The 26,113-nt window shown below is 40.4% G+C and overlaps 1 protein-coding gene across 1 annotated transcript; it reads left to right on the top strand.

Annotated features, from left to right (window-relative positions):
- Nucleotides 1-7,999: 7,999 nt before the first annotated feature.
- On the top strand, nt 8,000-18,050 carry hapln4 (hyaluronan and proteoglycan link protein 4). The gene is made up of 7 exons (XM_069150134.1): nt 8,000-8,101; nt 10,145-10,277; nt 12,770-12,959; nt 13,440-13,612; nt 13,737-13,852; nt 14,223-14,409; nt 16,761-18,050. Exons 1-7 carry the CDS (start codon nt 8,099-8,101, stop codon nt 17,150-17,152), a joined length of 1,194 nt encoding a protein of 397 aa, XP_069006235.1. The 5' UTR covers nt 8,000-8,098; the 3' UTR covers nt 17,153-18,050.
- The last annotated feature ends 8,063 nt before the right edge of the window (nt 18,051-26,113 follow it).

A 26,113-nucleotide genomic window follows, 5' to 3' on the forward strand; every position in this document is an offset into this window, starting at 1 on the left:
ACCACAACACATTAATTTCTGATATCACGCATAAACAGAAAGAGCTGATTGATTAGTGAAGTTATGTAGGCCTAAATAATATCTTACCCGCCCCTTTGGTCCATACTGTTACTCATTGGATTTAGGATTCACGCATGACACAACAATATAAAAATGAGGGAACTTTACTTACAAACTAAGAAAACTTCATCAATAGGCTGTAACACAAGGGAAAAAGCAGAGTCCATAACAGAAGGAAACAGGCACAGGGTCAAGATTGACGTGGATGGAGTGGACTTCCTGACTTTACAATCCAACAAACAAGCATGGCCTGACAAGAAGAATAAGTACCTGCAGTGGCTGATTAAGGATGGACTGCAGATGGGGCAGATTGGAAACAGGGAACAGGTGAGGTGGGCTTGGCTAAAAGGAGACTGAACAAAGGGAGAAACCTTTATATGTACAGTCTATGGGAAAAAACTGACTGGGGACCTCTGGTGGGTGAACACAGGGAATGACATGAATAGAAACCCAAAGGACCATAAATGAGAATAGAGAGTGATACGGGGACTGAATAAAGAAAGAGACAGAAAGACACACCGGGAACCTCTGGTGAGGGGGAGTAAAACAAGGAAAGAAAGAAAGGAGAATCAGGACAAAGCCACGACACATAGAATTACTATTTTAAGTATTGTCATGAAGTTTGGTCTGCACTTTTATGGAAGACAGAGAAGGAATCCTATTCATTTTGGTGATGCTCTGACTTTTTGTTTAGTTCCATTATGACGTTGACAGTATTGGATTTTAGTCAATAATTTAAATAATCTGTGTCATGAAATTTGGTTCAGACATTCATGGTGTCTAGATGATGGATCCCAATGACATTGGCAATCACCTGACTTTTCCTCCTGGGCCACTGTGAGGCTGATAGATAGTGAAATGTCTTGACAGCAACTGGATGGATTTCCTTCAAATTTGAATAGAGGATGAATCCTGCTGTCATTTTTCACCCAGTGCCAACATCAGGCAAAAGTTCTCACTTTTTCTGTGAAATATCTCAAAATCATGTCAATGAATTTGCACACTAAAAAGTTGGCTACTTTTCCTCTTGGGCAACAATAAAGCTGATATTTGCAGTTTTAAATGAAATGTCTCGACAGCTATACTGAATCAATTGCTAAGAATTTAGTACAGACATTATCCCTTCAAAATAACTCTGGTGACCTCTAGTGCCAACTTGAACTCACACTTTGATTTATGACCAAATAGCTGCTCAAATTATTGGCATTCCCATCAACCTTAGCTGAGCTTGTGCTAATTAGAAAATGTTACCATGCTAACAGGCTAAACTAAGATGGCAGGATAGCATTACCCTTGTGATATTAGCATTTAGCTTACATCATCTGCTTTCAGAGCTTCTAACAAAGCTGCAGACTCCTAGTCATGTTTCATATTTATTGAATTTTCTCACTACTCATTCCAGACACTGAATGAGAAATGAGGAGGTGAATGAGCATTAAAGCACACAGGGTTATTGAACCTTTCCATTACCTTTTGCCTCAAGGACTCAAGTAAATAGCATATTGATGGCTGGAGCAGCCTCCTGCTCAGGTTTTATATATTGAGGTGATGAGGTGGGACCTTCCCAAAGGAAAACAGTCAAAATATCTCTGGCTCACATTGTGCACAGCTCAGTAAAGAAGTGCACACAGAGCAAAAGACAAACAACAAGAGTAAAAGCTAACAGGTAGACATAGTGTTTGCAGTCTGTAAAACCAACGACATGTTCTGTCATACTATGATATTACAACTACTCTGCTCCATGTGCAAATCAGAGACTTCAGTTTGCCTCGGAAGTAAAACTGTTTGTTCATAAATATTAAAAAAATAACACCCTGACACTCACACCATGTTAAATGTAAATACATGCTTAGCCGTCCCCCTCACGCTTTCTGTTTCTACACCTCTGATGTCGTATCAAAACTAATGAACATGTTTCGAGTTTGCTATGTGACAGCGGCTGATCACGTGGGGCATGAAGGTAAAAGAAAAGTCCCACAGCCAAGTACAGTAGTTGCGATGCCTCTGCATGTTCAACCTCACAGAAAGTCACACAGCAAATTTCTTGGCTGAAGTTTGTGAGCTCTGCATAAGTTTAATTGAGAAATTAGACATGAATCTTTATAATATATGCACTAAACAACTTCAGAACAACCCAGTGGATAATAAAACAAGGCAGTAGACAGTTCAGCATTATGAAAAAGCTGTAAGTCTGCCCAAAATTACAGCTTAACAGCAGAATATACTGTCTATAAAATATGTAGTTCTCTAGTTATTTTAACAGTAAACAAGCCAGTTGATATTTCATTAAAAGATACTAGACTACAATCTGCCAACAATAGTGTTGCTTCCTGGGCTACACTTACAGCAGCCAAGCAGCTTGTTTTAACTGCTGCTAGTTGGAAGAGTGGGCTTGATCTTTTCTTATAAACCAGTAATAACATATTGGCTTTGACAGCATCTACTTTTCAATCATATTAATTTGTTTGTTCTCTGATTAGTTTTTATATAAACCCAAATCACGATGATTGACTTCTCTCTACTCTCCTGTAAAAGTACTTTTTTAGGGGGGGACTTTGCTACCGCCATGTAATTCCCAGCACAGCTCCATCAGAAGCCCCATTTGGACAAGATTAACTTCGCAAGGGAAGGTGGGGGAATCAAATTTTCACTGTGCTCCTCGCTGGTTTAACTCATCGTTCCAGGCGACATTTTAACCACCAGGAAATTACAGGATAAATTTTGTAATAGACATAGACATCCAGCAGGACAACGCTTCAAGAGAAACCCAAACGACTCTCCAGTGGGGCACCAGGGAGTCAAAGGGGTGAAATTGAGTCAAAAATGTTACTCCTTTATGGAGTCATAACTCAGCACAATCTTCACACAGACATGAAACAGATATTGAAATCATTCAGTATGACCTACACTTCCTAAGCATATCATAACCTCCGAGGTCTCTCGTGAACAAAGGTCTGTCAACCAGCTTTTACATCAAATAAAAAAGAGTATCATCACAATTTTTTTTAAGCATCAAAGTAATCCAGTGATTCTCGACTGCACATCCATATGGGATTGCCTGATGCCTTAATCAGTATACTTTTAATGGCGCTAGCTTGCTAAATTATAAACAGATATAGGCCAAAAAAAACTGGGTTTTGAAGAGAATGCCAGTACACAAAGGTCCCAAATAGACATACTGTATATATTGGTACATAAGCATGTTTTCACATATCACACGAGCAAAAACACTTTTAACACAAAGTCAGATTTCATAGTGAGCTGATTAAAAAACTAGAGTTAAGGCCTCACAAATGTATCCCTCTGCCAAGCAGTATAGTTACAATTTACATCCACATCTGTTCAGAATCAATATAATATACTGTATGAAGTGCAGACTTTGAAGGAATTGTTATATGTTCACATGCTCGGCCAATAAAGCTGATTGAGAGTAGACAGTGCTTCAAATATGGATGTTGCTGCAAAGAAGCTACAAATTCTAAAATGTAGACACTTCACACACATCTTCAACTTGACAGCACAGACGGGTTTTACAATCAGTATAGTTTCAAGGTCGACACCTCGATATGTGTCACCAATGTGAAATATGTTCACAATCTCCCCTTCTGTTCCTGAGTAATGGTGTTTAATAATGGACAGAAAAGAATATTTTGATGTCAAAGTGAAGTTGATCTTTAGCCTTTTGGATATGAATTGTCTTTCTAGATATTTATGTGACAATCGTATCAAATGTGATTTGTGAAGTGACAGTGACCTTTGACCTCTGACCACTGAAATCTAATTATCCTTGGGACCAAGTGAACGTTTGTGCCAAGTTTAACAAAATTCCCTTTAAGCGTTCTTGAGATATTGTGTTCATAAGAACAGGACAGACAATGCCTTCGGTTCCGGCTGTTGCCAGCGCGGAGGCACAAAAATATGGACAAGCAGACCCTCATGCAGAAAAAAAAATCGGATCCTCTTTGAAATAGAATGAAGTCGCTCCAGAGGGGATTTAAATTACAGGAGGGCCAGAAAAACAGAAGGTAATTGCAACTGTAATTATAACTTGGGTAGTGGTGAAAAATGGTCCACATACGCACAGTGGATGGGATTAAAATCACTCACCACAGTGCAGGTAATGTTAAAATCACTCCCTCCTCCCCTGGAGAAATACTGTAAATCCAGTCCAAATGGGGCTTTAATCAGCCTAAGCAGAGGGCTAATCAGCCAGAAGTGAAAACACCTGTTGGGAGTTACAAAGCCGTTAAAACAGGCTACATTGTGGTTTGCTGCAAACATGATTTAAATGAGTATAAAAGGCCTGTGCTATAGACGTTTTGCAGTACGTTATATAACCAGGATATTTGGAAATGTCCGCATGTCAAGCCACACATGTGAAATAGACATTGTGGGTGTTTGAGTAGGGAGAAGGAGGGCATGTTACTCCACAATATGCTCACTATTTCTGACCCAACACTACCGGAGCCACGAACAGATCATGACTTAGGAGCTGAGTGGCCAGGATGTGCTGCAGAAGCTGGTGTATACTTCAACAGCTGCTCTTGTCGCTCACCAACTCTGGTGAACTTTTTAAGAAAGCTTTTCTTTCTCAGTTTAAGTAGGAAAACAAGACGTGCTATTTCCATCCTACATTCTGTCTGATCCTGGGGGCCCAACATTTCCAGCATTTCATCCTTTTCTCTGCTCACATTCCTTGATCCGCTTCTTTTCTGATGTTGCTGTGTGCTCGCTCTGTGTGGGTGGCCCAGTAAATGGTCGACTGACGCTCTCATCATTGTCTTTTACAAAGACATCAAATGAAAGACTTATGATGTTTTTGTTCGCATAAACAAACACACTTCAATGGCCACCGAGCTGAATGAAGGAGGTTTCTAACATATTTAATGCGATGAAAGACCACTGTGATGACAAGGGCTTTTTAGTGTGAAAGGCAAAAGACTGATAAAATAATGTAAAAAAAAATGGATTGCCACTCTGTGATGTAATTGACAAATACTGAATCGATCTCCCAAACCTTTTCAGTAATATGATGCTTTGGTTGCAGCTCAGTCCTATCAACACATAGTTTTTTCTTGACAGAGATAAAAGGGTTATTTATGTGGTTAGATGAAGCTTTTTTTAAAACAGCAGTGTAACCCTTCTCTCCATTCCTGCTCCATCAATAACAGTAGCCCACACATAAGTAATTATCCCTCGTACTTTGCTGAGCAATAGGCCAACAGATAGGGAGAGAGGCAGACTCATTTAATTCACTCTCCCTCAGCAGCTTTCTCGTGCTGAAGTGCCGGCATCGCTCCTGCTCGCACATGCTACCAGTGCACTCTGTGTGTGACAGAGGCTTTAAATCGAATGTGGCCGCTTCAAACAGCTCTGTAATCCCATGATGGGAGTCACAGGGGATCTCTGCTGCAGATGTCTGCTCGGCTGTGCAGGTGGCCCTGGAGAGTTGTGGAGCTGTGGCTGTGAAAAATACAACTAAACAATTCACATTAAAGGATTTAGCAGTGAGATGGCACTTTATAAAATCAGTTCATGGTTTCTGATTTCATGAATGCAAAACACAGCTTCAATAAAGTATCCATTAAAGCCTGGCTTATGATGACAAAAATCTCACAATGGCAATTAGCATACAGTTATTCAATTATTAAATCAAATAAGCTAGTGATCAGCACTAGTTTGGTTAACCTGAACGAAGGTTGCTCTTCTACTGAAGAAACCAGGTGGATGGTTCAAGTGGGTGCATGGACCAATCAGCTCTGTGTGGCAGCACGACTCAAGATCTCTGCAGTCCTTTTATGTTTTACACATGCATGTTGCAATGTTACGCTAATCTGCAACATTAACAGGCATCAGTCAATATATGTGCTTTAACTTGAACCTGCATTCATTGATGTTTGGCCCATGTAATCATCCCTGCACTTCCAATGCACCAATGCACACAACAAAAAAGTAAATCGTTATCTTTACTAGAATGTTTTTTCCTTGATGTTACTTCAAAAAATGTGCCTTTGAAATCCTTTAAATTCCACCTCACTGAATCGCTGCTGGTAGACATTTCTGGCCCAGATTTATTTTCTGTTCATTTTTATGCATTTCATTTGAGAAAATTACCTCCCTCCTAGGTAACAGACATCTTCACAGTGTCTTATTGGGAAAAGTTGCCTGGAGTCTAATGTGGGAGGATAAACTGGAGAAACTAATCCTGTAGATATAGAATACAGAATATTTTGTTCATTTGATTGTAACCAATAGATTATTAAAGACCACGTTAAATAACACCAAATTGCCTGTTAGTGCTTTTGGAAGCAGACAGTTGTTGGCTCAGGTCTGAAATTAAGATGGCAATGGTATAATGTTGTCAACCTTGAATTTCTCACTGAAAAAAAACCATCACTTTAGTGCCTCTGTACTTCTTTTCCCCTCTGTTGCTGCTTTACATGCTAACAGGGCTGTGATAGTCCACGCAGAGCCTGGGCACATGTCTCACACTCTGGGAACTGCTCTTCCAGTGATGCCACACAGGACTGCAGTAACTCAAATAGCTACATGGTTTACAGGTGCTGATCATTGCTCTAGACGACACGGCTAGTCAACTTGAATCTCAGCAGCATCATGTAGCCATCACAGCTGTTTCATTTCTGTTAAAATTTTACATTACAGCTGCCTCATGCTGAGCGTCCTGTCTCTTCTCATTGTTGGCGGCAATCATCTCACCGTCATGCCCAGGGAAGACTCCTGTAGCGTTTGTGCCGCGAACACATGTGGAGTCTAAGAGAAACGTTCGACACATTGCTGACGCTGCTCTTAACCTCTTTAATGCATTGTTGAGTGGATGAAGGGCAAAAAGCAAGCAGGTCTGCAGAAACTCATGACCTGCCTCTCTGCAGTTTACACCAACAAAACTTAATGCATGGACTTCACAAGTAAAAGGTTTGCTTTCATGAGATCGGTTATCTTGTAACTGTGTACAGTAATTGGAGAGGCTGGTACATAAATATGGGATTTTCAGCACAAGCTCACTTTTACTGAGTCTCGTATTTATTTACAAACCTAAAGATGCTAATGAACCCATTAAATATCCTGATTATTTGCATCGTAATCATATTTTATTAATGTCTATATTATAAATGGATCCACATTGGTCATATGTAATAATGAATTGTTGTGGTAAAAGTAATACCTCTGGTATTATCAATGAATGTTAATTAATCAAATTAAACTAAAATTATTTTCAAAACTGCATTTTAACAGGACAAAACCTCCCACAGACCCACACTCAGAGGTGGGCAGCCATTTGCCTTGACTGGGGGTGAAGAGAGATCAGAGAGAGAAAAGAACAGCATGGCGATCCAGGACAATAAACTGTCGGCGGGGCCAGCCATCACAGATCAGAGAAATTCAGCTTCATGGCCAAGAGTATGTGCAAAAGAAAGCACAGAAGCATGCGAGCGAGGGAAACTTGTATGGAGGAACAACAAACAAAAAGCAAAAAGCTATGGGAGAGAGGAGGCATGAAGTTAAAGTGATGGTGCTATTATTGTAACAAAAAAAAAATTGAGCTGTAAGTTTTATTGCTTCACTCTTTTTCAGCAGTAAAGTTGTTTGGTTGATTTGTCTTAAATAAAACGAGCAATCTTAATTTACAGTTTCAATATCAGTGGCTTCCTTTATTTTGATTATTTTTTAATATCAACATTGTTTTTCCTGAGAGTTAGTAATGTTTCACTGAATCAAACTGACACTGGAACCAGTAAGGGACACTCTAATGGGCTTCAATAATTCACAGAGAAGACATTAAGTTATCCACACACAAATATGCGCTGCGTCATCGGAGGACTGCGGGACCCACAAACAGCCGAGGTTCCCCTGCAGTGTGAGAGAACAGAGATGGGACTCGAAACAGAGGGAGAGGGGGGGGGAGGGGGGGGGAGAGAGGTGAGTGCTGCTGCAGAACAACGTTCAGCCTAGCTGAGGAGTTAAACGTTTCACAGCGGCACATCTGCTTCATCCAGGCATTATTCCTGTTGTGATAGCCATGGTAAGTCCAAATCACTTCTGTGCTGGGATAGCAGGGCTCTGCTCTGCAGCTCCCTGTGCTGCATGAGAACTGCGGGGATGATCATTGGACTCACCTTGAGAGAAATCATGCAGCAGGGCTGTTTATGGTGTGCAATGTGCATGTAAAATAGCTGTTTTAGTAACTGCTTCACTGGGGCCTGGATTCATGTTCAGACTTTATGTACTGCAGCAGTGCTGTTTCATTGGAGGTGATTATTCACAGGTGACAATGCAGATCTGTAGCAGTGCACACACTAGCACTTCTTTTGCACTGTCTCCTGCAACCAATCATGGATTAGATATGATGCAGTATCACGGGTGTCACATGCTGCATTTAAAATACATCTACTAATGTAAAGGTCGGTGCGTCTATTACCCACTCACCCATGATGAAAACATGTAACCTGTCATTCCACCTTGTCAGTGTTATGTTTTGCCTCACCAATGTGTAAAAAGTAAGTTGCCTGTGGTTTTGGCACCAAAACCATGTGGTTAGGTTTAGGTTTGGCTTTAACATGCTCACAGTTTAGAAAGGTTGAGACACTAAAACTGCTTGGTTAGTTGGTAAAAGGTCATGCGTGGGTTAAAAACAAGTAATTTTTCACGAGTAACATTACGTAGCCTAGCAGATCTTTTGAAAGTTAAATAGATGTCAGTAAATTACTCACGCTACTTGAAAGAAACTCATGTTGACTTTTGCTTCCTCAGACTCGAACAAAAGGTGTCCTAGTGTAAGTCCTTTGTTTGTTCCCCCTCCTCCCTATGAGGAGTTTATCACTCTTTGTACTTAGTCACGTGACCTTTGTCACAATGCCTTCTTCTTCAACTGTGGTCATACATGTGTGTACCGTAGACTGTATATAAAAGTTGACAGAGCCTCTGGGTCTGAAAAATGCGGCCAATTCTAAAGTGCCTTAAACTGCAGAACAGCCGTTCACAAACAAGTGGGGGACGTCACTGCTGGTTGCTGCTTGGCGTGTACTTTTCATACCTAGGGAAGGCAAACTGTGACATTGACAGGGTATGCGCTAGTGGCCTGATGGGTGTATTGCACACTTTGGCGTGATACTGGGCTGTATAATGAGCATTGTACCAGAATCAGCAGCAGTAACATCCAAGAGGAACTGTGTTTTCCTGCAAAAATAATCCTTCATTGGTCCCTGCCAGAAGACACGGTTGATAACAGTCTGTCTAATATGTTCAATAAGCACAACAGACCCCTAGTTTCTTGTTTTTCTTATGTAATTGTGATGATTTTGTCATCGTTCATGTCTGCTACAGTCCTTGGTTCACTAATTGGGCTCTACTGATCCAAGCCTGTTTCCCCCCAAACTTTCCAAAAACAGTTCTTTCTCTAAACACTGGGCAATACAGATAAAAAAAGTGCCAAACAAGCCTTAAGTTCAGAGGACTATCTCTTGTTTTCATGCTGTGACTGTGAGCTAACAGGTTAAAGCTTGTATATGTAGCAGACTGCCTAGTTATTTTAAAGCCTGGCTCTTTCTCAAACCAAAAACAGTCATGTCAGCCAACCTTATTTTCCTGAGAAAGCTGAAATAATCACTTATCTGCTACCCAATTCTATGCTTGCTGACGAGCTTTACTTCCCAGCTTTGGTTTGCTGGAGTTCTGGTGGAGTTTTAGGATGACTGACAGTCGAAATGCAGCAGACATTTAGATTTTGCCTGCGTTACACGAGATATATTATATGTATGGCTATAGTTTGTAGCTAATGTACAGTACATCATAATGTAGTCATACATTATGATATCTTATGATATCATACATATGATATCATACAGTGATATCCACCAGAATTTGTATACCAAAGTTGTGATTACCATTACGTTATTCATAACTTGTTTCTCCTTGTGGTGAATAGCAGGACACTGGAGGTGTCAAGCTGTTGTCCTTGCTATGGTCCTGCTCTTCCCTGGAATATTACTGTGCTATTTTTCAAGTTCCCCTACTTTAGGTCAGAATGTGATGTTCCTATTTCTCTGTGTTCTGTCCTGTCCTGCAGTTTTCAAAGCAGTTCAGGCTTCTGATCTTTGGGAAAATGTCCTTCGTGGTGTTCATCCTAACCTCCGCCCTCTCAGTGTCTTGCCTGCCTGCTGACATCGAGAAGGGAGGGAGAAAAGTGGTGCACGTGCTCGGTAAGGACATTTTATTACTTGTGTCTTAACAGCTGCACATCTGCAAAGTGATGAGGTCTTCATTTCGCTGAGCTGAGCTGGAATATGCTAAAAAAAACCAACATCTAGTTAACGCACACGCCACGCAGTCAGTGTGTCCCAGGCCTAAGATATGTAGACTTTCAGCAGAGGCAGTTACCATCATAGGAAGATTGTTGAAAGGCTGAACAGTTTCAATAACCCCTTCAGGGCCACCTTTGACTTATATTGTTTCAACTAAGAAACTAAGAAAAATACACTTGTTAAAACTTGTCTTGGGCTTCATAATGCAGAGAGCTCCTCGAGAGACAAAGCCTCCAGACTTAGTGTGTTCTATAGTCACATGAATATATACTATACTCCACAATTTGGAATACCTAATCACAGTATTTTATGTAGTATTTCAGGGTCCTTGTCATTTCATTAAAAATACCTTGACTATTATATCTTGATAGAACATTGAGAATCTTCACATATGAAGCTCTTTTACATGATCAGATTTATAAATACCGCATTAAACAATATTCACCGGAGGATTGTCGTAAACATTTTACTTGCTATAAAAAAAGATCACATGAGGGAATAGACTGTTTACTGCAGGAGACTTGGCTGTCCATATTATCTGCTGTGGAGAGGCTAAAAGAGACTCTTAAATGAAAATCCTCTTCCTGCCCGCTACATATTGTCCCAACATATGAGTCTTTGATCTGTACAGGGTTAGGTTATTTAACAGTGACATTATATTTGTTATGTATTTATATATTTAAGCTCTTCAAATGTTTTGACAAATTTGCAGATGCTTCGCAGAGTAAGAAACTAACTGTAGCTATTTGGTACTGAAACAAAAGTACAATATTTGCTGAAATATATGAAAAGCATAGAGCAAAGACTAGCTTTCATGTAGTTGATTAAATTAAATCTAAAGTATCAGCAGGATGATTAAGACATTAAGAGATCTCGTCTATAAACGCTGCCATTTATTCAATTCCGTTTTACAGACAGGGATGTCTGTAAACCTTAAAGCTATAATGTGCAACTTTTACATATAAATGAAAGTCTGTTACATTTGAGCCCTTTCAAAATGAGTTCACATAGTGTTGATTAAGTCTATCATCAGCAATAATATATATATATACAGTATATAGAGTTTTTAAATTTGGTGTCTGGTGAGACATTCCCGCTCTGAGCAGTCAAATGCATAATGGCTTCTGCCAGCCAAGCCAGCTAACTTCCTGTTTAGCTTTATGCTAACTTGGATGAGATAAAATAGTTCAATCATGCAGCTCTTCTCGACTTTCCAAATGTTATCGGACAGAATTGATAGAATTTTGATAGTGAAACGAGTCATTTCAATGCAGGTTGTGACGCATTATCTTTATTTTAGCCATCATTAATCCACAATTTATCCACAGTTTTACAGCGACAGAGTACGCTACGGCAGAATATGACGAAAGCATGTGTCGACAGGGTTAGCATGATGAAATGCCAACATGGTGTTGTGTGTCTTAACTTTATGTTCCAGCGCAAACCTCGGTGCAATATTGTACTTCAAGTTTTGATTAAACACCACTTGATATTTTCATGGCTAATGGTGATAAACAACTTTCCAGAGAGCAGTAAGCAATAATGGGACTAATTGCTAGCTGGCATGGATAATTGTAGGTGCCTTTATCTGGTCACAACATAACAGAAAACCTCTTGCAGCTGCTCATTAAACATTTCAAATGTTTATGCCACACTTGTTGTGTGCATACTCTTTAGTTGCCTAGACACACACACACAAACATAGTGTGTCTGCCAAACATGCAAAGTAGGTCTGTTTTTTTGTCCATTTGACCCCCCTGAAAGAGGGCTGTGGTTACTATTAGTCTTGGGTGAATCGCTGTCTGCAGAGGTTGAGGTTAAAATTTTGGAGTGGGTAATCTGATGATAGATGTTGGCAGAGATGTGACTACGTTGCATACTGGACCCTTTAAAGGGAAAAATGTTTGCTGCTGTCGACATGCTGACACTAATGTAAAAGCACAAGTAAACAGCACACGCTTTATTAGCTGATGCTGATTCAGTTTTGCAGGCGTCTCACTGTGATGTGCCTCACAAAGAAAATCAAAGGTTGAATGTTACGATTAGTTACAAGTACAGGCAGTGTCAAAGGATAATTTCAAACTGCATTGCAAGGACTTGACTGCACATATTTCTATGGTAATAGAGAATTTCTTAGGCATCCACTTGGATTTACTTCTTCAAGTGTTATATACTTTTCATTTAACCAATTCATAACAGACTTCCTGCCAAGATACCAGTGCTGTGTCAATAACAAGCATACAAGTTCTAAACATCAATATATTTACACATATAAATATGTATAAATATAAATATAATGAACACATTTACATATATAAAGAAAGTATAGGAAGGAAGATTCATGAAAATCTTTAGCGGTTAAATGTTGAAAGTCCTCTTGCTTCACTCAGAGGACGACAGCGGAGCAGTGATTGTGCAGACAGCTCCTGGTAAAGTGGTGACCCATCGCGGTGGCTCCATCACTCTGCCCTGCAGATTCCATCATGAGCCCGAGAACACCGATCCTGCTCGCATTCGGATTAAATGGACCAAAGTGACAGATGCTCTGCAGTTTGAGGACGTCTTTGTGGCACTTGGAAGGTAAATTCTGCTGCTTCATTTCTCAATCTATCTATCTATCTATCTATCTATCTATCTATCTATCTATCTATCTATCTGTCTATCTGTCTGTCTGTCTGTCTGTCTGTCTGTCTGTCTGTCTGTCTGTCTATCTATCTATCTATCTATCTATCTATCTATCTATCTATCTATCTATCTATCTATCTATCAATCAATCAATCAAATCAATCTTAAACTACCATTTCAATCCGTTTCTCAGTTGTGAGTCCAAAACCAACAATATGTTATTTCCCTGCTATATATTGTATTGCCTTCCACATATTCTGAAATCATGTTTCCATTTGGTAAGTATTTTCATGAATCCACTCAGACAGAATTAAGAACACACCAATTTCATATAAGGTGTACCAAGTATAAGTTTACCTTTCATGTATTTTCTTTTAAATATTTGGCTTGGAGCAACTGTTTAAAGGGACAACAGTGACTGTAAAATCTCTCCAGGCAGCAGCGTGTGTTTGGATCATACCGAGGCCGTGTGTTTCTGGAGCAGGCGGGACCAGGTGACGCCTCAGTGATCATCCAAAATGTCACACTGGAGGACTATGGACGCTATGAGTGTGAGGTCACCGATGACATGGAAGATGATACAGGATTTGTCAACCTTGACTTAGAAGGTCAGGAAGAGGAAGAGATTTATTCAATACTTCTCAATACTCAATCAGCTATTATACTGTATACATTTATGGGAAATTGAGGACTCATAGTCAACAGTTGTTAATATGTTTCTGTCACCTGTAGGAGTGGTTTTTCCGTACTATCCCCGTGAGGGGCGCTATAAGCTCAACTACCACCAGGCTGAGGATGCCTGCAAAGAGCAGGACGCCATCCTGGCCTCTCATTCTCAGCTGCACAAGGTGAGTTCACACATTCACTTTCAGGCATGTACAGTCTCTCATGTTCAATGCAGATTAAAAACAAATAAGATAGACATCATAGATCACTAACTCAGCTCTGGATACCTTCAACAGTACATCCTTTTATGGGCCAATCTTTTAGATGTTACAACACATTCACTTAACGCACTCGTAAACTTTTCAGAGCAGCAGTAAGTCTGAAATAAAAAATAATATGGAGACCAGAAACTTTACTGCAGATCATGTAAAAAGCTGTAAAGTCAAGAGTAATGGAGTTATGGTAGAGGATATAAACTAAACCTTTTCTCCTCTTATTAATGTCTTCAGTCTTTAGGTATGACCCACTAACCTACATTATCATCTTCCACAGGCCTGGCTGGAAGGACTAGACTGGTGTAATGCTGGATGGCTGGAGGACGGCTCAGTCCAGTATCCTATCTCTCATCCCAGAGACCAGTGCGGCCGAAAGGACACCCCAGCGGGGGTTCGTAACTATGGCTACAGGCATAAGGAGGATGAGCGCTATGATGCTTTCTGCTTCACTTCCAAGCTCAACGGTGAGAAACAGAGAGATACGTAGGCTGCAGATGTGTGCACGTGTGTATCTGACGATCAGTAATACTTTGTAGTTCCACTACGTGACCATAAAACTAAACACAAACATCCAACCTGGTATTCAGCATCGGTAGCTCATGATTGGAAGAAAATAAAACACCAGCAGAGTGAGTTTGTTGTGCCACTGTATGGAAAGAGGATGTATCATGAGCGTTGGACAGCGGGGAAATGAGGCCCGTGTCTCTGATCACTGCCCGTGATCTCGCAGGCCTAAGGCCATTGGATTTAAATCAGGCTATGTTGATTTAGCCCTGCTAGGGCCACAGTGTCCTCTGGGTGCAATGCGTCGCCTTTCATCTTCCAGCTCTTTGATTAACATCACATTCCCGCAGAGAGTCTTCACACACCACCTTCAGGTTCATAAGCCCAGACAAACTTGGGAAAGTAGGAGGCTCGATTAGTTTTTACTGCATAATAATAATGTATCATCTCGGGGCAGTCGAAACGTGACATAGTCTGTGTGACAAGAAAAAGGTGTGATTAAAGGTTTGACTCAATCATCACTCAATCATTGTAGAAGCATGCCATTAATCAAAGTTTTTATAGTAAATATTAAAAAATCAGAGAGTAGTTTGCTATTTTTACTTGTAGTCTAGCGGGGATTTAGATGAGATGATTCATAACACTGTCATTTCTGCAAGCTAAATTTGTAATTGTCTGGTGATAAACTATATGCTGTAAAAATCTAAACATGTTCCAAAATAGGTCCATTTCACTCTCCCCCCCAAAAAAGATTTACAAAACAACATATGTGACTATTTTCACACCCTCTATAGCACCAACACATCCTGATACCTAAACAACACAATTGCTAATTTCCCCAAACTACATACATCACCAGCAACAGGCGTATGCCCATCGGACCTTCGTTGTCATGGTAATAATTATAAGACATGGTTAACATTGTGAAAAAGTTGCACTTTGTTGAGGTAAAGGCACCAAAACTGCTTGGATAGGTTTAAGATAAGATCATGGTTTGGGTCAAAATAAGTTTGTTTGTTATGTGAGTTATGTTTTGTTCGTCACGTAAGTTAAATATGTTACATAAGTTACCTTAGGATAAAATAGGTCATCACTGATTTCATGTGGGACACAAACAGCGGTCTCCTGGGTCAAAGTCCTGTGTTTGATCCATCCCACCACCCGCAACGTCTTCCATACACGGACTTTGTTACGCTTTATACTTTGCGCATGACTTCTTAATAATGCGGCCACTAGAGGTTGCCTACGTAAACACTAGTCGTTAACTCCGTTAAATTGTTTAAGTCGGTTAACAAATTGTTGTTTTTTGGTGAAATTGGGCTGTAAAATCAATTTACTCACACCTCTAGAGCTCACTAAACGACATATTATATTGTATTCGTTCATATTGATGTGTAAAAAGGTTTTTGTTCCAGACTTCTTTGAAGGAGAATTTAAATCCTGTCATGCATTCCAAAAATGAAATCTATATTACTTTGATAAATGACAGTGCTCTGCATTTGAATCACAAACTGTTTTGAGATACCCTAAACTGGGAAAAAGAACCAGTTCCTCTCCTCAGCGATAAAAAAGTAGTCTGACAGAAACCTTCAATTATTGCTCATGGCTTCCCCTGTGTGTTAATTACTGTGGACAGTCTGTTGTGGGCAGGAAAGGTTTCAGCAGTGGTCGTGACCAATACTGTGTCTCAGTCCAGCTGGAAGGTATTTACTGAAAGTCCCCTGGGGAAATATGAGACAGTATTCTGCTTCTCTAATAGCCACCAGTCACATAAACAAGCATAAAATCAATAGCTGAGCCAAGTGCAAAACTTAGGTTGCTGACATGATTTTCATAAGCAGTTGTTGGGAGAGACCAGCAACTCTTTACTCTCGCTTAGCTTCTTTATTGTTTCTTTCTTTCTTTGGAGAAACTGCCATGTTTCAGCTCTTGCCAAACAATTTAACAAATCAGAATACCAGTTTCTTTGATATCGTCATACCAAGAGTCTCCCAAGAGGTGACATGAGAGCAAGAAATGGAAACGTTTTGAGAGTAATTTTGAGTCAGAGTTCTGTCCTCTCACACACTATTGCCTTTCGATTTTGAGCAGCTGCCGAGGCAGTTGTTGGATTGATTTGATATTCTGAACACAGTCAGGCACAGAGGCCAGGAAAACTGAAAATATCCACCCTCGGGGCTCAGCTTGTCTCTCGGGCTTCCCTCTCTCACTCACTTCCCTTTTGCCCTCCTGAACAATGCTCTGTTTTCCTTCACCTTTTCACGTTCTTAGTACAAACACTGTTTCCCCTCCTTTCGCTCTATCCCCGCAGGCAAAGTGTACTTCCTCAAACGCTTTAAGAAGGTGAACTATGTTGAGGCAATGAAGGCATGCATTCGAGACGGTTCGTCGGTGGCCAAAGTGGGTCAGCTGTATGCAGCATGGAAGTTTCAGCTTCTGGACCGTTGTGAAGCCGGCTGGCTGGAGGATGGCAGCATTCGCTACCCGATAGTCAACCCCCGATCTCGGTGTGGAGGATCCCAGCCAGGAGTCCGACACCTTGGCTTCCCTGATAAAAAGTTCCGCCTCTACGGGGTCTACTGCTTCCGCAAGAACAAGGATGAAACAGCAGGTGGTACTGGAAAGACAAAAAGCCCTACAGATAGTTTGACAAGGAGGAAGAATGGCAACAGCATCCCCATGAATGCCACAATGGTGATATAAAGTGGAAAGACTGAGAGCAGGAGGCGGATGCAATTTTAGATTTGACTGCATCTGTCGCCTAGCAGCCAGACTCCATTCATTGCTTTTTAAAGTAAAACACTCACAGACAAGATGTATTTATTTGCAGATTTGCCAGAGAGAAGAAGCGAGGCTGTGTAAAATTAGGGGTGACATCTTTATTAGGGTGATTTCCCTTTCGTCGGCAGCCAGTCAATCATCTTAAGGAGTGAGTATGTTAGCACATCTGTCCCCGGAAAACTGTACGATTAAACAGCAGCTTGATCATCACTCAGGCACACATCAGATGACAAAGTCTGCCATGAATAGTCTTGTTTACATGTGTGTGTGAATAATCTTTTGGCCCCCCCTGACTCCAGAGCTCTGAGCCCCAGTCTGAGCCAGAATCCCTGTGCCAGGGTGAAAATATTCATTACGGAGTGAGATGGGATGATCTGCCTGACTGTATGGAAAAAGATCCAAGATGCCCTGTAAATTTTGATTGTACCAAGTGTAACTGCCTGTATCTGGGTGCCATGCTTGGTTAGCAGCCCTCTGGCACAGCGTGTGTCATTTCTATCATTAACTAAGACCTGGCAATCGCATCATCAGAGCTGAACAGGCCAAGTAGTAAATATTGCACTAGCGCTGAAATAATTGCACTTTAAACACATAGAGCTTTATTTTATGGTAGCGTCTTAGATTAAACTTAAGCAAGCATGTGTCGTTTGGCTGAGAGTAGTTGCTGGGGCTGAATTAGCAACAATACAAAGCTAAAATAATTGCTGTTTACCTCACATACTATACTTCTGAGCTGTGTTACATGCAGCGACCTTTATTACAGAGTATGTTACTGGATGGATGGATGTTCTTGAAGAAAATAAAATTCTTGAAATTTGAACATGTGTTTTGGTGCACTTTGTTTTTGTTTTTGTATGTAAAGAGATGTGTCTTAATTTGTGTGACAAATTAAAAGAGCCCCATGTAGCAGCTACAGACTGAAGCAAGGGTCTACAGCGATGCTAGCAGCTCATTTCTTAGGTTGTGCAACTACTTTGAAGGCAGATTTACATACACTAGTCAATAATATAAATATATATAAATAAATATAATATAATAATAATAAAGTCACTTTAATGAAGTCAACAAGGGATCGTGAGTGTTTAATGGTTGCACTGGAATAATAACTGGAATCATCTCAAGTGTCATTGTTCAATTTCAGTTACAACACATTCCTGCAAGTGTTTCACAATAAAAGCCTTGTTAAGAAATGAAGTCTTCTGTTTATTGAAATGCCAGAGGGCTCTTAATTTGAAACAAATACAGGAAGTGTTTTTATTAACACAGATTGCAGTAACTTGAACAGGGCAGACAGTGGTGGGTGAAAACCATGCTTCAAATTGATGCCGTGAATTAAATATACACCTAAAATGTAAATACGACAACTTTGACCATTTCATTTGTTTTTATTAACTTTCTAGAGTGACATACACTTTAGAGATGACTGGATCTTCAAGCACTTAAAAATGTTAATGAATTTCAACTGTGAACATTATATTTCCTCACTCGAAGAAAAAAGTGGCAGAACTTCTTTCCGATGCGCTCCGATAGCACTCAAAATAGTAAGTGTAAGTACAGTAAGTAGGCAATTTGAGACAGAGCCAAATGGGAAGGATCACCAAAGTCATCTTGTAACCATGAATGTAGTTATCCATGTAGTCTACATTTTTGTGTGGCCAATACCTCCCTGAGGTTCATCATACTTTCTTTGTCTTTAAAAAACAGTCTACATTGTTATTTTATAGACTGGGACTTAGGATACCTTGCGTGTCCCATGAAATTTTAATTTTTGCATTAATAATTGTGGCTAATACGTTGTAGTATTAAATCAGTTATGTGAGCAGGTGTCACAGTTGATGATTGGCTGGTCATGAATGGTTTGTTCTGGAGTATATGTGCTTCTTTCTGGCTCACATGTTCGAGTGCCAGCGGGAGAGACTGCTGAGCAGTGAAAACAGCTCCAGGGGGGTGGGTGTTGGTGTTACGCAGCAGAACAAACTATGTCATCGTCATAGCAACCGGCCGCACATAATTAAGTCAAGTTCAACGCAAGTCCAGCACCATGAAATAAACACTACGAGAAAAAAAAAAAAAAAAAAAAAAAAAAAAAATCGAATCTGTGTGCTGCATATTGATAGCTTTCTGTTGTTTTATACATTTTGTATGAAAAAGAAAAAAAGATCTGAAATGACCTCGATGAAATCTGATGATTTTAATGATTTGCTAAATATTCTCCCCAGCCCCATTAGTTTGAGCTACTGTGTGAAATTAGTGTCACGGCCACTAAATTAATAAGCAACGTATGACTTGATGCTCTATGACATGTATAATTTATGGTAGAATACCAATATAATGCATTTCAGTGCCAAAGTAATTGAGATATGTGCTCAGGATTGTGACGGCAACCATTTAAAATTCCCTCTGCAGGGTCACATAGCATTTCATTAGAAACAGCAGGCAGTGCTTTAGATTTTGACTGCCAGCTCTTTGGGAAGTAGAAATGTATGCAGTATGCTTTTGTTAACAAGAATAATAGCAGTAATAGTAGCCACAGATTGGAATATACTCAGCCCTCAAAGAAACCAACACATCCAACAGCTGCTGATCTCAGCATGCCAAACAGTTGAAAGTCCTAATGAGACAGGAACATTACAGCTTGATTAAATCTCCATCGCAATCACTTTATTCATTACCATTTGATGTAAAGACAGAAAGAAGAGACAGGTAGAAGGACGGTTCTACAACAGAGGCAAAAAAGCAGCTGAGCCCTTCAAACTAGTTTGCTCAGAAGATGACAGCGCTGTCTTCACTTCATCAGGCCTTATCGTCGCCCTTTCTCATGAGCATGAAATTAAATTAGGTGACCTTAGAACTGCCACACAATGAATACAGAGGGATGGAATGGCGCTGGCTCTCATTTTTCAGCCTGTGACAGAGGTCAGGGCCAGCAAACAGGACTGAGATAGAAGCAGAAGGGAGTAGTCAAGTGACAAAAGAGAAACACAGGAAACAAATATACTATAAAGGGAGGCAGGAAGCTCACCTGGGCCTCTTTCCTGCACACCTGAGCTCAAGCTGAGGCCCACCTTTGTTTGGTGGTGATTTTGGTAGGCTCCCTTTGTTTTAAAAGATTTGTTGAAAAACATGGTTTTAGTAGTGAACAAATATAAAGATGAACTGTGTCTTTTAGCTCTTAAGACAAAATAAAAGATGTGTTCATCAATTGTTCTTTTTAACATATTAACTTGGCCTTTATTTATAAATAGTCTCCAGGCAGCTGCATGTTTCCAACTGAGGGGAAGGGCTTTGTTTCAGGCCTGGAAGGTATTTGCTTTTGTTGCCACTCTGCAGATAGTTTGTAAAATGTGGTTGTAAAGTTTCTTTTGTATATTAATTTGTTTGTTTGTTTCCTTAGCTCTTTTAACAGATACTTCTGAGAAGCCATACACTGTTCTTTTTTCCACCATTTGTTAGGTTTTAGTTTGTTTTAATACAAAATTGTTCAGGCTGTTTTTTCTGTTTCATTTCTTTCCAGTGTGGCTGTGGTTGGGCTGCCAGGGAGAACAACATGGTGGCAGTCTTTATGCATGTCTTGTTTGAGTTTCTTTAAGTTTTGGCATTTTGTAGTGCTGTTAAATCGTTTGGTTTAGCTCCAATTAATTTGTTTGCAGTGGTGTTTTTGTTGTACATCTCATTTGCCACCAGCCTCCCTAACAGTGCCATTTGGACCCACATTCTTTATTTCTTTGGTTGTTAATTTATGGTTTATTTGATTTTTGTATTAAATATAGTTATTTCAACCCCTTCATTATTCCCTGTGTTTAGCTGGATTATCCAGTCAACTGGAGATACATTTTATTTTTTTTTATAATGCAATAAAGCTCACATCTTTGTCTACATCAGTTCTAGTTTATTCTGGCTCCTGTGTATTATCACCTGGGCACACAAAGTAGAATGTATATAATTCGGATATACTACTTCATCATAAAAATGCACCTTGAACTTTGACCCTTTTGGATCAACAGGTGCAGTGGGAACACCTCACAGATGTTTGCATTTAAGCTTCATTAGACCTTTTCTCTGCACTGATTGACATCTCTGATTCCCTGGGGAGTGTTCCTTCACCTCGGATGAAGTACACCTGCAGCATTTCTATAGACCTTTTTTAGCACCAGGTATTTTTGCATGTTTATCCCAGGTGCAACAAATACCATTAATGATGGCTCTTCTTTTTTTTTGAGCAACCTGTTGGCTACAATACAGCGAACAGGCAAGTAGAACAACGCGACCAAGAAGTGAAGCCACAGTTAATATCATTAGTTCCACCTATGCTATCACAACCAACATGTCAACAGATCTGTGTCAAACAGGCGTTTATAGTGACCCCGTTATTCCCAGCATTGTCCTTTGCATCATCACTGACAGTTGTAAAATAAAATAGTAGAGGGTAAATAGCATCAGAGTATGCTTTAAGACACAGCCAAGGATCCAGGTGATTCCAAATATCAGAGGTTTGTCTTTTCAGACATTTTGACTTGACACTGTCATGGCTTATGAGGACATTTACTGGAACAGAGCCATCATTCACTTCACCTCAGAATATCTGTCTTTAAAAAGGTTTATCCCCTGTATCATAGCTCCACCCAACCTTACCAGTGGTTAATGAAGACACCTACATGGGTGTGAATGGTCCTTCATTCTGTGAAATTTTTTTGGTCAAATATGTTTTTGTTGGCAGGGAACTAATCCTTGATCTGCCAAGTCCAACATTACAATATGCCCAATGTTTACTGGCTCAGATATTGTGTTCAATGAGCAAAATAACACCTGACTCAAATAGTTTTTTCTAAATTTCAGCAGACAGCTTTACACTTTGACCCATAAACGTCAAAAACTTGGGTGAATAAAGAGAAAGCACTAATTTGGTAAGGTGGCCATTAAAAATAATGAAGCACCTCAACCCAGATTTGTCCCGCTGCAGGTGGTTTTCCAACTGACCTAACTAGGAGAGCAGGACTGCTCACAGCTTTCACACTTTCTATGTTAACTTTTTTTTTTTTTTTTTACTCAGACAAGAATCAACACCCAGTGCTATCTTAAGCCTTCAACAGGTGAAAACAAAACTGATGGAGCAGAGGCTGCTTATATAATGTTGTATAGCACGCACACGTCATCCTATTGGTTAATTATATCACTCAGTAATCAGGCTCATCACTTGTGTCACCTGTCCTCCCTTTTTCCCACCTATATCAGCATCATGTTGTGGACTGTTTCATTGACACAATGACGGGTATTTTAATGCTAATCAAAATACCACCCTTTAGAATCCATACAATCCAGTCTAAAAATATAACTAAATATTTACTGTCACTATTATGTCACAATTAATCTAACTGGCTCATCTGACATGTAGCTACTTGCTTATGTAGCTAAAATGCTTTCAATTTGCAATGCAATTACTTCAAATTGCCACCTAATTTATGATGGTAACATTTTTCTAGGCTTTAAAAAACAGAGAATAGAGATAGTGCGAGCATGTTCCAGCTAAATCCCTCTTTTATTGGCACTTGTGTTTTCAAAAAATGTTCAGCTGTTGTCTTGGTTTTTATTGACAATAAATTATGCAAGTAACTACATAAAAAACAGAAACTTCTAATCTTACACTCAATGTCTTCTTTAAGATCTGAAAACTGGTGAAGCCATTTTGTATCTTTTTCTACAAACCTTAAAGCACATACTTCATTTGTTGATGTGTACATTGCAGGCTAAGATGAGAGCAATGCAACTCCTGGAGAGTATCCCCACAGGAATTAAGTTATATTTTATCTCAGACCTTAGCCACGTTATGATTAAATGCACAAACACACTCCATATCCATACAACATCAGCCCACGGGAAATAGCTGCAGAAATTACCCTCATCTCCCTAAACGAGCTCCCTTAATGTCTCATGCATTCTGTGTGTAATTCGGCTGGATCATGCCGCTGGTGATACATACTGTGCATTGAGAGCAGTTGGTTTGTGGGGATGGGTAATTGGCTAAATTGTGTGAGGTTTCCCTCTGAATGAGGGGCATATCAAACAGGCAGCAGTGTTGAGTTAATTGAAAGTGTTAAACATCTAATGAAGTGCACTAATGAATGGGAGAGATTACTCTGTCATCTAAAGAAAAGTGTGTTTTATTTTTACAACAGTCCAGCCTCCAACTTTCCATTGGCTGTTAGCAAGCTGTCACACTCACATCAAGAGCGGGTGTCACACTGGTTTACTCGCTGGGTTATTTCAACAATACTGGGTTTCGGTTGAAAGAGAATAGCAGGAGGTTTATAAAACAGTTTGAACGAGTCTGTGTGTATGTGTGTGTTTGTGTGGATGGATGTGTGGTGTGTGTTTTAATGTCTGTTAGTAAGAAATGAAGGAAAGGAGACAGCCTCAGCAGAAACACAAAGTCAGAAGGAAGGGCAGAGTGAAAGGCAGCAGGGAAAGTGAGAGAATAAGAAGTGTGGAAGAGAGATATAGGTGGGAGAAAGAGGTTTGGGGGAATAAAATGAAGGCAGAAAGATAAGAGGGAAAGGAGGGGGGAGGCAAAAAAAAAAAAAGTCTCTGGAATGCTGAATGCTGGGGAATGCAGGAAGACTTTGTATTTGGCCCTCCACTGGCATGCAGAAATTGGCTGGTCAGTGAGCCATTGTGGTCCTGCTGGGGTGAGAGAAGGAATTGAATGAATCCAGAAGTACACAAACTGCAGAGCCTTATCTCACCTCGGTCACAAACAACACCTACATTTCACTTGATGGCACGTGCGCTCTTTCATCTTTTAAGCAGCTCAAAGTGATTTCTCGGAGGGGGGCCCGCGTTAAGAGCCCAAATCTGTGACCTAAAAAAACCGGTTATTTTTATGTTGTAATGTGGACACAGTCACACTTTAGCAGTAAATCATCACATGTTTCTGATTTAATATTTCATAAGATCATTAGGCCTGTTGCAGTGCACGTCCACTTGCTTTATCTATGCCCTGAAAATCTAGTGTTGGTAGCCTGGACCAGTCCAGAGCTAGCCTAGGATTAACAGACTCCAGGTCTGACCACGCGCCTCCGAATGGGTGTGCACCTCGGATTCATTTTGAAACTATTTGAAGCATTGACCACCATACACCATGTGTTATGTGACGACAGGCAACCACCGCCACTACTGTTAGAAATACTTAAACGTCATCACATTTAGCCATTTGAACTGGTCAATAATTTGCCTGCTATTCAAAATGGCAGAGCAAACCTAAAAGCGAACAGGGTTTCTAGACGATAATGACACATAAGACTGAAGTTGTGAGCAGCAGAAATCTGAAAACAAATCCTATCCCAATCCCCCCCCCGACTAAGCATTGCACTCATTTAAGATGGTTTTACAAAAAAGAAATGCAGCAGAACCTGAGATATCGTCTTTTTCATTGCATATATTCTGACAATGTGATGCAACGCGACACAATGTGATGCGATAAACTGTAACTTTTCCAGGGTGGACTCTGCCTTCACAACTAGACAGCTGGGGTGGGCTCCAGTGACCCTGTTCAGGACAAAGCGGGTGATAGATGAAATCATCATACTTTGGTTCAGTGTTAATCTGCAAACTAATAGCTGTCAGATAAATATATCTAACTACAGGACTGTGGAGTAGCTGCACTTATTTACTTCCCACCCCAGATGAGAGATGTGCTAAAACTAGCTTAATAAAGCCAGACCCTCATATCATCAGATGGGGTCATATACCGAAACGCTGCACAGTGTACACACAGCTGGCAGAGCAGAATGTGCAGCTGACGGTGAATGAAAGACCTGGCTCAGACTCATGCTTTTTCTGGCTTTGCTCCTCGGCTCTGACTCATGCACACAAACACAAACACGCACACACACGTATGCACTCGCACACACACACATGCACACACACGCGCACACACACACACACATACACACACACGCACACACACTGTAAAAGAAGTTGTTAGTGAGCTGACGCTCTGCCATCTGCAGCGTGCTGTCAGTAAGACGGGCGTATATGTAGATTCATGGGTGAAGCAATTCAACAACCTGGCTGAAATAAAGACAAGGAAGATAAACAGGGTTAAGATGCGCATTAATCTTTTTTTGGGGGGAATTTGGATGAGCAGCTTGGTGTGCATGTGCATGTGTGTTTTTGCCTGCGGCCTTTTATGTTGATGCGCGAGACGTAAACAGACAGTAATTCTGGAAGAGGCAAAGAGGAGGTTGAGTAAGAGACTGTCAGGCCTAAGATGATGCTAAACCCCTTGTTGCTTTTCATAATCTTCTTGAACTTTGGCAGCGTCATTAAGCGATAATGCAGGATAATGCCAGAGACCCACATCGATTCGCCACGCCTGCCAGATGAGCCTGATATCGACCCAAGAACAAGGTTATGATGAGCAGTCTTTTCATGCCTTCTAATTTATCGGCTCATCTCGAAGTTGTGTTACAGGAAACAGCACAAATCTGGAATATAAATAGTTTGCTTTCACGCCTCTTCACTGCTTATTATGAGAACATTCTGCAAGGGAGAAGCTCGGGTATGTTTTTGTATGCTTCATGGACACTCTACTCGTACGGCACAGATGCATGCTGGTACTCAGAGCCAAGCATTTCATGGCTCGGGACATAATGTCAGTGATTGTTTGGAGTGCCGCTTTCAAGTGGCTGTAACAAATCTCTCACTGCTGCACGGCAACAGAGGAGAGCCGAAGGTCATTTTCAGCTGCGAATTTAAGAGAGACTCCCCGGTAAGCAGCCGTAATGAGCGCTGTCCTTGGAACTCACTGAGCTGAGAGAAAAACATCAGTCAGCCAGCCAGCCAGAACAGAGGAAGGGGATGTAAAAGAGATGCTATATGCAGTGT

The sequence above is a fragment of the Embiotoca jacksoni genome, unplaced genomic scaffold (assembly GCF_022577435.1).
Source record: "Embiotoca jacksoni isolate LCO1_2020_lvr unplaced genomic scaffold, fEmbJac1.0.p SCAF_16, whole genome shotgun sequence".
In the NCBI taxonomy this organism is placed as follows: domain Eukaryota; kingdom Metazoa; phylum Chordata; class Actinopteri; family Embiotocidae; genus Embiotoca; species Embiotoca jacksoni.